We start from the raw sequence: 12,833 nt of genomic DNA on the forward strand, positions 1-12,833 counted from the left end.
CGTGCCTCTTTTATTATTAAGTGCTTCTTATTTATTAGATTTATATGTTCACATGGTGTGGTGGGATGGAGGGTTTGTGGTCACTGTGTGTTGGGGGGAGAGAGCACGGGGGGGGGGAGGCTCAGCTAATCTCAATGTACACCTGTTGTACTTTGACAATAAAAGGTTTATTATTTTTATTATTATTTATGCCGCCCGTCCCACCTAGAAGCAGCTGGAAGGCAGCTTGCAACCAAGTAAAAGCCACAAGATAAAACTTTAAGCTATGAAAACTATACATTTTTTTCCCTTCCTAAGTCTTTAATCACGTAGGAAAGTGGGATGCTTCGGTTTCCTTCCCTGCCGGGGTGAGAATCAGATCCTCCCTCCGCTGTTGCCTTTTCTGCTTCCTGTCTCCGCTTTCAAAACCACTCGTCCGGATCCGAGCTGACATTTATCCTTAATAAAGGCAGCCGGGAGATTTTGGATACGGCCGTTTTTAAGTCCCTAAAACGGGGTGGTGAATATCTGCCGGGTCTTTAAACGATGCCTGGGGCCTTCAACACACACACACACCCACCGATCTTTTATTTTTTTAAAAAATGTCATTTAATCTGGTGGCGATCTCTTGCACAACGGCACGATCCCAGGGGCCAGCGGCCGGCATGTTTTTCTGACAATGTGGTTCCCAAAATTGTGTTGCCAAATTTGGCAATCTCATGGAAACCGCAGAGGCGAGGGTTGCCCGGTGCACCTGGGTTATTGCACAACTCGACTGATTCTTGCCCACACGCCCGTTTTCCCCCCCCCACAACCGTCCCCCAGGTGGTGTGGACTGCAACTCCCATCGTTCCCAGCCCACAGCCCCAAGGGGGAGGCCGAAGACCCTTCGCCCCCTCACCTGGCCATCGTCAGCAGGGTAAGTGGTCCATCGGAGGTCGGCGGTCTCGAATTTCGTGTTCATGAGGTTTTCTGAAAGAAGGAGAGAGAAAGCGGCCGGGGGGGGGAGATGAGTGCTTGTCCCGACTGCCCTCATCGGTGCCCCCCCCCCTGCCCTACCCGGGTGCCCAGAACGGAGGACAAAACCTCTGGAGCATTTACTGACAGTGAGAACAGTCAACCAGCGCAACTGCTTGCCTCCAGAAGATAGGAATGCTCCAGCACTGGAAGTTTTTAAGAAGAGACTGGACAGCCCCTTGTGTGAAATGGGATAGGGTCTCCTGATTGAGTAGGGGATTGGACTAGATGACCTCCAAGATCCCTTTCAGCTCTGTTATTCTGTTCTACTCCATATTCTATTCTATATTCTATTCTATTCTATTCTGGATTTTATTATTCTATTCTATTCTATTCTATTCTATTCTATTCCCATAATTCTCTATTCTATTCTATTCTATTCTATTCTATTCTATTCTATTCTATTCTATTCTATTCTATTCTATCCTATTCTATTCTTACCCCATCCCATTCTATCCCATTCCATCCCATCCGATCCCATCCCATCCTTACCCCATCCCATCCCATTCCATTATTATCCCATCCCATCCCATCCCATCCTATCCTATTCGTCATTCAATTCAATTCAATTCCATTCCATTCCATTCCATTCCATTCCATTCTACTATTCTATTCTATTCTATTCTATTCTATTTTCCAATATCTATTCTATTCTATTCTATTCTATTCTATTCTATTTGTTATTCAATTCCATTCCATCCCATTCCATTATTATCCCATCCCATCCCATCCCATCCTATTCGTTATTCAATTCAATTCCATTCCATTCCATTCCATTCCATTCCATTCCATTCCATTCTACTATTCTATTCTATTCTATTCTATTATTCTATTCTATTCTATTCTATATTCTAATCTAAAAAGGCACATTTAGGAAAGTAGCAAACCTTTTTAAAAGTTTAAATCAATTAGCAAAGCAAAGTTTAATTCTAATGCAATCTGTCTCTTAGAAGCACCGCCTTATTTAATCAGGAAGTCCTCCACTTACAACAGTTCATTTAGTGACTGTTCAAAATTACAACAGCCCTGAAAAAAGTGACTTATGACCATTTTTCACACTTACGGCCGTTGCAGCAGGTCACACGATCAAAAATCAGACGCTCAAACGGACTCACACTTATGACGGACACATGGTCCCAGAGGGGTCACGTGATCCCCATTTGGGACCTTCTGACCAGGAAAATCAAGAAAGGTTCACTTTAAAACCCTAACGGCAAAAATTCACTTAGCAACGGTCACAAAGAAAGGTCGCAAAATGGGGCAAAACTCTCTTAGCAACTGTCTGGCTTAGCAACGGACATTTGGGGCTCCCTTGCGCTCTAAGCGGAGGACTACATTACAAAGGCGGATCTCAAATATCTACTTTATGCAACGCGTTGCTTTTCAAAGCTGCCAGGTCAACCTGCAAGGGACGCGGCTGCATTCACACAACCCTTCCCCTCCCCTCCCAGGCTCGCCTCCCCTCCGCCCTCAGGGAGAGTTCCCTGAGTAAGTGTGATTGCAGAACCAAACCACAAAGGCTAGGAAAGAAAATCTGCTTGTGGGGCATTTCCCCCGCTTAATTAAAAAAAACGCCCTGTTCAGAGGGATGCAAAAGAGGCCATTCAAAGCCTGGCGGTGAATCGAGGCAGGTTGTGTTTCGTGCGTGTGTGTGTGTGTGTGTGCACTGCGGTTCGATTTGTGTGTTACTGTGTTGTGTGTGTGTGTACTGGGTTCGATTTCTGATTGCCTTCCTGCTTGGCAAAAACCCTCAAGAGGCTTTTGTCTGCCACGGAGGTGGGGAGGGCAGCAAGGCTTGGCTCCGCCCACCCAGCCGTCAATCACAAGACCAGTGGCACCTGGGTGGGGGTGTCCAAAAGAAAGTGTGTGTGTGGGGGGGGGGTGTTTCTGCATGCCGGGTTCCCCCCCCTCCCCACTTCTTCATCTGAGCAGCCTGGACCAGGATGCAAAACTGCTTCCCTGCACCTGAAGCCCCCTCCCCACCTCCCTCTTCTCTGCTGATCCTGGGCACATTGTTGGGGGTGAGACCCCCCCACTGCAGACCCCCCCCCCGCCTTGGCTGCCCCCCTCTTGTCCAGGATCCTAGGAACGCAGCCGGCTGGCCAAGGGTCAAAGGTGGGGGAATATTTATAAAAAGCCGGACGGGCGTCATTTCCCCAAACAGCTGCTGCCGCCGCCCAGCAGCAGGAAACCAGCCCCCGCCCTGCTGGCTGAGCCCCCCACTCCTCCCCCTCAAGCCCCCCCTGCACCCTGGGGTCCCCCTCCAGCCTTGCTTTGGCTCCTGGGGGGGCCAGCGGGACGGAGGGACAACCTCACCTTGGCCAAGACCACCGAGGAACAGCCCCCTCCCCTGGTTGTTCCCCCCCTTTTTCCCTGCACCTGGAACCCAATGGGGTTCCAGAAAAGGGGAGCAAGCCCCCCTCAATTTTCTAACTAGGGGGCACATTTCCTGGCATAGGCCCCTTGCCATGCTCCTCTGAGCCTTAAGCCCCCCCCCCTTCACCAAGCTGTGGAAGTGGGTGGGAGAGCCTCAGAAACGAAAGGCCTACCTCGCAGGGGGGGGGTTGTTGAGAGGAAACACTACCAGGCAGCCAAAGGGTTGGGAAAATGGAACGTGGCTGCTCCCCTGGGCAGTTGGCACGACTCTCCTGTAATTCCCTCGCCAGCTGGGGAATTCTGGGGGTTGTAGTCCACGGCCCATAAATATTTGTGCCGTAAATATTTTTGTCCCCCCATCATCAGTTCCCGGCTGCGTGGTCTCCCTCCCACCCTGAAAGACACACACACACACACACACACACACACACACACACACACATCTCACCATCCTCTCCTCTACCCACCACACTCCTGGGCAGGCAGAAAATTAGATGCCCCTGTGCCCCCCCCCACCTCCATGAATGCTGGGATACCCTGAGGGGGAGGTAGGTGTGTGTGTGTGTGTGTGTGTGTGTGTCTGCCTCAGGGAATTCTGGGTAATTACAGGGCGATGTAAGGCTGGGGAGGGACCCCCCCCCCGGGCCAAAGCAGGAAGGAAGGAAGCCAAAAGCAGGGGGAGGGTTTAAGAGTTGAGGGGGGAATGGAGTCCTCCCCCATGCCTGGGTGGGCACCAGGCTGGCAATGAAACCTCCTTCCTTGAGAGGCTCAATCCTGGCTTTTTCTCCATCCCCCCTCCCAATTCGGCACCCCCCCAGTCCTCCACCATTCCTGCTCCCCACACCCATCGCCTGATGCCCATTCCTACCCAAATCTGTCCCAGATGTGCGCCCAGAAGCCGGGGGCAGCCGTTGCCAACCTCTTGCTTCCTGGGCTGCTTGGTTAGAGGGTCCGCCCCCCCCGCGAAGCCTCCGTCAATGCTGGGTGAGGGGAAGAGACCCTCTTTCCTGGAACCCCTGGGCCCCTCCCTGAAGATCCCCCCCCCCGAGCCGGCAAAGGGAGGGAAGCAGCCGCGCCCCGAGATCGGCACAGCCGCTTAATTATATTTCGGGCACGGTGCCCGGTGTGTTCGACTCTCACTTAATAACAGCAGAGGCGTCTTACACCAGAGGCCGGGCGAGCGGGCGTCTTTGCCCCCCCACACCCCGGAAAAGAAGCCGCAGAAACAACCCCCCCATCTTAGGCGGGCCCTTCCAGGCAGGTTGAAGCCTGCCCACCCCCCACCCCCTATTCCCGCCTGGCCCGGCACTATCTCCCTTCGGTCTTATCTGGGAGACGGAGGTGGGCACTACTTAATCCCGGTTACCAGGCCCTCCAACTCGGTCTGGCTGTTGGAAACACACCCTGGTTAATGACGGGAGTGGCCCCAGGAGGGATACACACACACACACACACACACACACACACCCTGGGAGGCACGTCCCTCCCCAGCCTGGCACCCAGAGAAAGAGCCATCTTCAAGGCTGCCTTTAGAGCAGGGGTCTCCAAACTTGGCCACTTGTGGACTTCAACTCCAGAATTCCCCAGACAAACCCTCTCCGTGGGACGGGAAGATATTGGGGGGCTTTCTACCCGGACCCCAGGCTGCTGCTGGGAGGAATAAGCTGCAGAATTGCAAAGACCTTCCTGTCCTCGGGTGCTTTGCAGGATAGCTTGAGCCCCCCCCCTTCTCTTTGACAGCCCCTCAAGGACTAGAAGACAGTTTATCATGTCCCCTCCATGAAAAGCTAGATATGCCTAGTTCCCACAAGCGTTCATCCTACAATTGAGCCTCCAGACTCTTTATCATCCTTGTGGGCCTCCTCTGCACACTTTCTAGGGTCTGGGCAATCAATGGTGTCTCCACAATATGTCCATCTCCAACCCAACCCACCAGAGGTCATCAACAAGTGCAACAATGGTGTCTCCTTAATGCATCCAACTCTGAAACTCAACTGGGAGGGGGGCAGATAAGTGGTTTCCTTGGGGACCTTCTACCTGCCAATCTTATTTCACTCTTTCATTCTTCCACAAAGTGACTAAACTAATAGACCAGCGAAACGTTGTGGACGTAGTATACTTCATTTCAGTAAGGGATTTGACAAAACAGACCACAATCTACTCCTTGGTGAGCTACAAAAAGGTGGGGGAGGCAACACCACCCCGGATGGATCTCTGGCTGGCTGGCAAACCTACTCAACGAGTAGTCCTCAACGGCACTACATCCACACGGAGGGAGGTAAGCAGTGGGGGACCACAAGGCTCCGTCTTGGGCCCAGGACTCTCCAATCTCTTCATCAATGACTTAGACGAGGGAATTGAGGGGGAAACCCATCCAGTTTGCAGATGACACCAAACTGGCAGGAGTAGCCAACACCCCAGAAGACAAACTCAGGATCCAAAAAGATCTTGACAGACTCAAACCAGGGGCCCCGTCCAACGAAATGAGTTTCAAGGTGGAGAAAAGCAAAGTCTGACATTTAGACAGGAAAAACCAAAGGTACAAGCACAGACTGGGCGAGACCCAGGTCAAACACAGCCACAGTGAGAGGGACCTCGGAGTCCCAGTGGACGATCGCTTGACCTGGAGCCAGCCGTGTGCGGCAGCAGCCAAAAAAGCCAACACAATCCTGGGTTGCATAAACAGAGGCATAGAATCAAGACTATGCAGAGCATTAGTACCGCTTTGTAAAACCCCAGTGAGGCCACACCTGGAATACTACAGCCAATTTTGGTCACCATATCACAAAAAAGACGTTTAGACTTTGGAAAAAGTGCAGAGAAGAGCAACTCAGAGGATCCAAGGCCTGGAGACTAAAACATATGAAGAACGGCTGCGGGACTTGGGTCTGGCTATAGAGAAAAGAAGAAATAGGGGAGACACGATAGCAGCGTTCCAGGATTTGAGGGGCTGCCACAAAGAAGAGGAGGGGGTCAGGTTATTCTCCAAAGCACCAGAGGGAAGGACGAGAAACAATGGTTGGAAACTGACCAAAGAGAGAAGCAACCTGGAGTTCAGGAGAAACTTCCTGACAGTGGGAACAATTAACCAGTGGAACTGCTTGCCACCAAGTGGTGGGTGCTTCATCACTGGAGGTTTTTAAGAAGAAGAAGAGACTGGATTTTTTAAGAAGTGGACAAGCCACTTGTCTGAAACGCTATGGTGTCTCCTGCCTGAGCAGGGGGTCAGACTAGAAGGCCTCCAGGGTCCCTTCCAGCTCTATTCTGATTGAAATTGAAATCTTTGCTTGCAAAGCCCCCCCTTCTCTGAATCCCACCCTCTCCCAGCAAGGGGAGCGGAAGGAAGCCCAGCCTTCGGGACCCCCAACCACAGACCTCTGCCATCTGCACCCCCATGCCAAAGCCGGACGTGGGAATTCGGGGTGAGCCCCCAAAGTTTGGGCTCTGGGAGGGGGGGCAGGCGAGAGGACAAGAGCTGGAGGACAGCCCTGGGCGGGGATGGAGTCACCAGCAGTGCCCAGAGCCCGTGATTTCCTGTCTCTCAAAGAGCCAACGGTCTCAGGGTCATCCAGCGAAAGCCGCTGGAGAGCAGCCAGCGCGGAGAAGGGAAGGCCGGAGACAGGGATCACTTCCCGAAACTGTTGGGCTTTTGCCTTTTGACACACACACGCACGCACGCACACACACACACACAAAACACAAAGAGCAATCTGGAGAGCTGGGTTCATCCATCTGGTTAAACCACCCTATTGTGGTTTAAGATACCGGGTTAAGCAGATCGTGGTGGTAAGCCATGGTTTAGGGCTTCCGTGGAGTGCAGAGCCAGGGATTAAGTGAAACCAACTATGACTAAGCCATCCTTGGTTTAAGGGCGGATTAACTCGAAGGAATGAGTGAGCGCCTGTTACTCGTCCCAGCTTCTGCCAACCTAGCAGTTCGAAAGCACGTCAAAATGCAAGTAGAAAAACAGGGACCACTCTGGTGGGAAGGTAACAGCGTTCTGTGTGCCTTTGGCGTCTAGTCATGCCGGCCACATGACCACGGAGACGTCCTCGGACAAGCGCCGGCTCTTCGGCTTTGAAACGGAGATGAGCACCGGCCCCTAGAGTGGGAAACGACTAGCACGCACGTGCGGGGGAACCTTTACCTTTAACTCGAAGGAATAGGAGCGAAATGCACCACCAAGCATTGGGCCCAGGTGTTAAACCAGGGCTGTTCAACTTGAAGACCTACGGACTTTAACTCCCAGCATTCCCCAGCCAGCAAGGATTTCCCAGAATTCAGCGTGGATAGGCCAAGAGCAGATGTGGCCAGGCCACCTTTGTTGCATGTTTTGATGGAGTAACTGACTTCATAGACGGTGAGAATGCAAGAGACGTAATATATCTTGACTTCAGCAAAGTGAGAGAGAGAGAGAAAAAAAAGAGTTGGCTGGGGAATTCTGGGAGTTGAAGTCCACAAGTCTTAAAGTGGCCAAGGTTGGACGCTCCTGCATGAAACCAAACCGTCGCACCGAGGGGGTTGTGTGTCTCTCTTAAGATCCCTGCAACGCTCTGCAGAAGCCAACGTTGGATTTTGAAGAAGCAAGAAGGACACTGATTCCTTTCAAGGTTGACCTCGGAGGAGACCCCCGGGGACCCCAGGATGGCCAAGAAAAGCAAAGAACCGGTCAGCTCAAAGTTCTCCCTTGAAGCATCCTCAAATTATTCTGCTTCTGACACACAACGCAAACAAAAGACCTAACTCAGTTACGGACCTTCCCTGCTGGCTTCCGACAAGCCAAGTTAATGGGGAGGGGGCCCAGATTCGCTTGACGGCAACGTGATTCACTTAACAAGGTGGGCACCGTCGGAAGTCCTGAAGGATCCGGCCGTGGGTCAGATCTTCGGGAGAGAGTCCGCCTGCATGGTTGCCGAGTTGATACCAACTGAACAACCAGACTTGCCTCGATTCGTTTAGCGACCGTTTGAAGTTGCAACAGCACTGGGGGGAAAAATGAATCAGGACGGGTCCTCACACTTACGGCGTGGCGTCCCTACGTGATGGGGTATGAATTTACGAGGGTTGCAGCGTCCCAGAGTCACGTGATCGGCTTCTGCCTTGCAAAGTCAGCGGGGGGGGGGGAGAGCCAGATTCGCTTAACGACCCTGTGATTCACTTAACAACCGCGGTGATTTGCTGGAACCACGGGGGAAAATTGGATGCAACTACATAGCAACAGTGGTCTCCATCGTGGTCATTAAGCCGCGGACTACCAACTATTGAACAATCTACCTCTCAAACTCAAGAAGAAGACCCCCAAGGAGGAGACCCCACCCCTCGTGCCTATGCCTGGGTCTGGGAACTGGTCTCGGCGCTGGTTCTGGGTTCGATTTACAACGATCGAACCACTTTGCTTTTCCTAGCTGCAGAGCAGACTCAACCGGTGCTCTCAGCCTCCCCCACCAACTTTGCTCGCCAGCTTGATGACACCCCCCCCCGGCACAGACACCCCCCCATCCCCAAAGCCTGCAGGCGCCCAGTTGAAGACGCTGGTCTCTCCTCCCACCCTTTGCAAGGCTGGGAAGCCCGTGGAAGGCAGCCATGCGAAGCGAGGAGCTGCAAAAGAGAGGGGGATGTAGTGGGGAGGGGGATTCTGCCTTTGATAGAGCATGGCCGCAACCCCCCCCCCAGGAGCAGAGGGATTACCCGCCGCCTCAGATGTGGAAGCCGACGGCTGCTGGCTTTTGAAGCGGCTGCCAGGCTGAATTCAAAGCCCCCTCGGGGGTCTTGGCCATTTTGAGGAGCCCTGGAAGCTCACGGGGGGGGGGGCCTTCGGTGGGGCCAGGACTCTCCGAGATAACCCGTGCCCTGGAACCCTGCCGCCCATCATCCCCAACCCCAGGAGAATGCCATTCCAGGCACATTTTAGAGCAGAATAGAATAGAACCAGAAGGGACCTTGGAGGTCATCTAGTCCAGCCCCCTGCCCAAGCAGGAGACCCTATGCCACTTCAGACAGGTGGCTGTCCAATCAGGAAGGGAGGGAGGAAGGAAGGAAGGAAGGAAAACAGAGAACATCAGAGCTGAAAGGGACCTTGGAGGTCTTCTAGTCCAGCCCCTGCTCAAGTAGCTGAACTGGGGGGGGGGCTGCTGGGAGGATGGGCCCCAGAAGGAAAGGGGCCCAGTGACCCCGGGGAGGCATTCCCTGCGGCCACAGGCCGTTCAGGTAAACGTGGTCCTCGACTTACGCCCACAACTGACTCAAACTTTCTGCCGCTAAGCAAGACAGCTGATTGGTCAATTTTGCCCGTTTTACTACCTTCCTTGCCACCGTTCTTAAGTGGATCACCGCAGATGCTAAGTAACACGGTTGTTAAGTGAATCCGGCTTCCCCAATGTCTTTCAGAAGGTCGCAAAAGGGGATCACGAGACCCCGGGAGGCTGCGACTCTCTCATACATACGAGTCAGATGCCCAGCACTGATCATGTGACCATGGGGGAGGATGCTGCAACGGTCGTTAAGTGTGAAAAACGGTCACTTTTTTCAGTGCCGTTGTAACTTGGTCACTAAATGAACTGTTGTTAAGTCGAGGACTACCTGTACGCACCCCAATACTCCACTCCCGATATGGGGATTGTAGTTTGTTCACCCGGCCTGGGAATCCCCAGTACGAATCCTGAACGGTGGCTGGTCCACCCAACATTTGAGGACCCAGGACGATGGGATCGAAGTCCTCTGGCTGGAGAGAAGGAGGGGACCGCCTCCCCCCTTGACGATACAGGGTTATGCCCCCACCCCAGCCCTCTGAAGAGCAACAGGCCGCGATACCATCATCCCCAGCCCACAGGCTCGGTCCCAACACAACAGCCCCTGCAAACGAAAGGGCAGCTTAAATGAAAATGGGTAGGGGGGCCTTCAGGATTTGGCAGCCAGGGGTCTGCGCAGGGTGGGGTGGGGGCTTGGCAGTTTGGCAAGGAGGGGAGCCCCGAGTGCCAGGTCTTGGGCGGTGGGGGGGGGACAAAGCCCCAGCCGGATTCTTCTCCCCATGCAGCACTTCAGACAAGCAATGGAATGGGGAAGGGGCTTCTGAATTGCCCTCTCCCCCACAGGGCAGGATCTGATCTCCCCCAGCCCTTCGCAGCTTTGGGGGAGATGTGACCCCCCCCAAGGGGGGGATCAGATGGACGTAGAATGGATGGGGGGGCGGGAAGGAGGGATGTTTGCAATTGGCAAGTCAGGCCCACCCTTGGCTAAAGAGGGGGCCTCTAGTCCAGCTTGGGGGGTGGGGGGCAGCAAAGGGTCTTTCTGCCCTTTCCTTGTGTTTCTGTCTGGGGGGTGGAGAAGAAAAGGAAGGGGGGAGTGTTTTTTTTCTTTCTTAATCCCTTTTCAATGAGATTCTCCTGCAGGGGGGAAGGGAGGGGGGATGGGAGAAGACATGAAAAAGGGAGGGAGGGAAAGAAGGAAGACATAAAAAAGGGAGGGAGGGAAGGAAGGAAGATATAAAAAGGGAGGGAGGGAGGGAGATATAGAGGGAGGGAGGAAGGAAAAGGGGGGTGCCAGGTGAAAAGGGGGAGAATGCAGAGGACCCCTCCCATCAAAGCAGTTGGGAAGTGCAAACATAAAGGCCTTTCCCCCCCTCCCTCCCTCCCTCTGTGTGTGTGTGTGTGTGTGTGTGTGTGTTATTGGGGAATGATGGGCACTGCGGTTGGGTGATCTGGCAGCTGCTTTATAAAGGGCCCAGCAGATCCTCTGGCAGGATGGGGTCCTCACCCTCTTTCTTTCTTCCTTCCTTCCTTTCTTTCTCTCCCTTTCTCTCTTCCCCCTCCCTCCCTCCCTCCCTCTCTCTCTCTCTCTCTCACACACACACCCTAGGCCAGCCTCCAAACACCTCTGCATTCCTTGAGTTAAGGTGCCCCCCCCCCCCCCGCAAGTGGGCTTCTGGCTCTTCTCAACTTCTGGACCCACAAGGGGCCCAGCCCTCCGCCCCAGGGCCCATCATCCCCAACTTAGGGCATCCTAAAATGCTCTGGAGACCAACAGGACTCTCTGCCTGTCCCTTGCAGAGAATTGCAAAAGCAATTTCAATTTTAAAGCAAGGAAGCAGGGGGGGGAATTCAGGGGTGTGATAGTTTTTTTGTGTGTCTGTGTGTGTTAGCAAAAGAACAGAGAGCTCTTGGAGAAGGGGGTGGGGGCCCTGGCAGGGAGGGATTGGGAGATGGAAGCCCTATTGCAAATCGTTGCCCTTTTGCTTGGGGGGGGGTCAGCAACTGATCCTGGTTGATATCCGAAAAAGGGCATCGATTCTGCTTCATTAGCGCAATCAATGCAAGAGGCTGCAAACACTTTGAACAGTCACTTTAAAAATAGAGCGGGGGGGGGGAAGCAAAGATGGGAGGGGGGAAAGAGGAGAAAGCAAGGTGTCCTCTGCAGGGCTGGAATCTGCCAAATTACACACACACACACACACACACACACACCCGCGCGCCCTGGATATTTCCCTCCTGGGAGGCTAGGAATTATAACTCTTATCGCCCCCCCAATTCATCAGGAAACTCCCAGTGCCCCCCCCAAGTGTCTCGGGGGTGCATTCCACGCGCGCGCCTCTCTGCCCCCCCTCTGTATATATATATATGTGTGTGTGTGTGTGTGTGTGTGTGTGTGTGTGTGTGTGTGCGTGCAAAAAGTTTGCCCCCAACTTTCCGCCGCGGAATCCGTCTGTCCCGCCGCCCGATCGCGGCCCGCTGGGTCGAAACTCACCTTCCACCGCCAGCACCAGGCAAATCCGGACCCAGAGGGGCCAGCAGCACTTCATCGCCCCGGCGGCCCCGAAACTTCATGCAGGGGAACAAGCCGGGACGAGCGGAGGCCCAAAAGCAAACAACAATCCCGGATCATCCAAGTCTCGGCGGAAAAAAACCGAAACGAAACAAAAGCAAAACCACACGGTAATCCACAAAGATCGGGGGGGAAAAATCCGTCCGGGATCCTCTGTGAGATTTCTTTTTTTCCTCCTGCCTTACGCCGGACAAACCGGGCGGGGGGGATGCGGAGACCCCCGGCCCGAGCGGAGGCTCTCAGGTGGAACGGCGACCCCCGCCCCGCGGCTCAGACGCGCCCGGGCTGTTCCGGCGGAGTTTCGGCGGGGGGGGGCTCTGGGGCGACCCCCGCGACCGGCCCGCTCCGCCCGGGGGTCCGCGGTCTTTCCCGGAGGGACCCCCCCCAAGCAGGGGAAGGAGCGGGACCCCCGTCCCGGTCAAGTTTCCCGGCGCGGGCGGGGGGCTTCTGCGGGGCGCGATCCGCCCGCCCGTCGGTCCGTCCGTCCCGGGCCGAGACAAAGAGTCCCGTGTCCTCGATCCGGGCTGGGGCCGTTCCCGCAAACCTGAAAGTCCGGAATGGCAGCGCTGCGAGCGAGCGAGCGAGCGATCGAGCGGCGTCGGACAAAGGCGGCGCGGCGGCGGCGGCGGCGGCGGAGTCTGGCG

At 54.4% G+C, this 12,833-nt stretch overlaps 1 protein-coding gene across 1 annotated transcript in view; it reads right to left on the bottom strand.

Annotated features, from left to right (window-relative positions):
* LOC308676636 (ephrin type-B receptor 4-like) overlaps positions 1–12,596 on the bottom strand; it is a 33,617-nt gene extending 21,021 nt beyond the window's left edge. Inside the window, exons 1-2 of the mRNA XM_081342608.1 lie at positions 12,112–12,596; positions 881–951 (exon numbers count right to left, since the gene is read on the bottom strand). Of these exons, the coding sequence (XP_081198734.1) occupies positions 881–951; positions 12,112–12,166 (126 nt within the window). The 5' untranslated portion in view covers positions 12,167–12,596. The remainder of the gene's footprint in view (positions 1–880; positions 952–12,111) is intronic.
* Between the last annotated feature and the right edge of the window lie 237 nt (positions 12,597–12,833).

Source organism: Vipera berus (genome assembly GCF_964194415.1).
Source record: "Vipera berus genome assembly, chromosome: W".
NCBI classification, from domain to species: Eukaryota; Metazoa; Chordata; class Lepidosauria; order Squamata; family Viperidae; genus Vipera; species Vipera berus.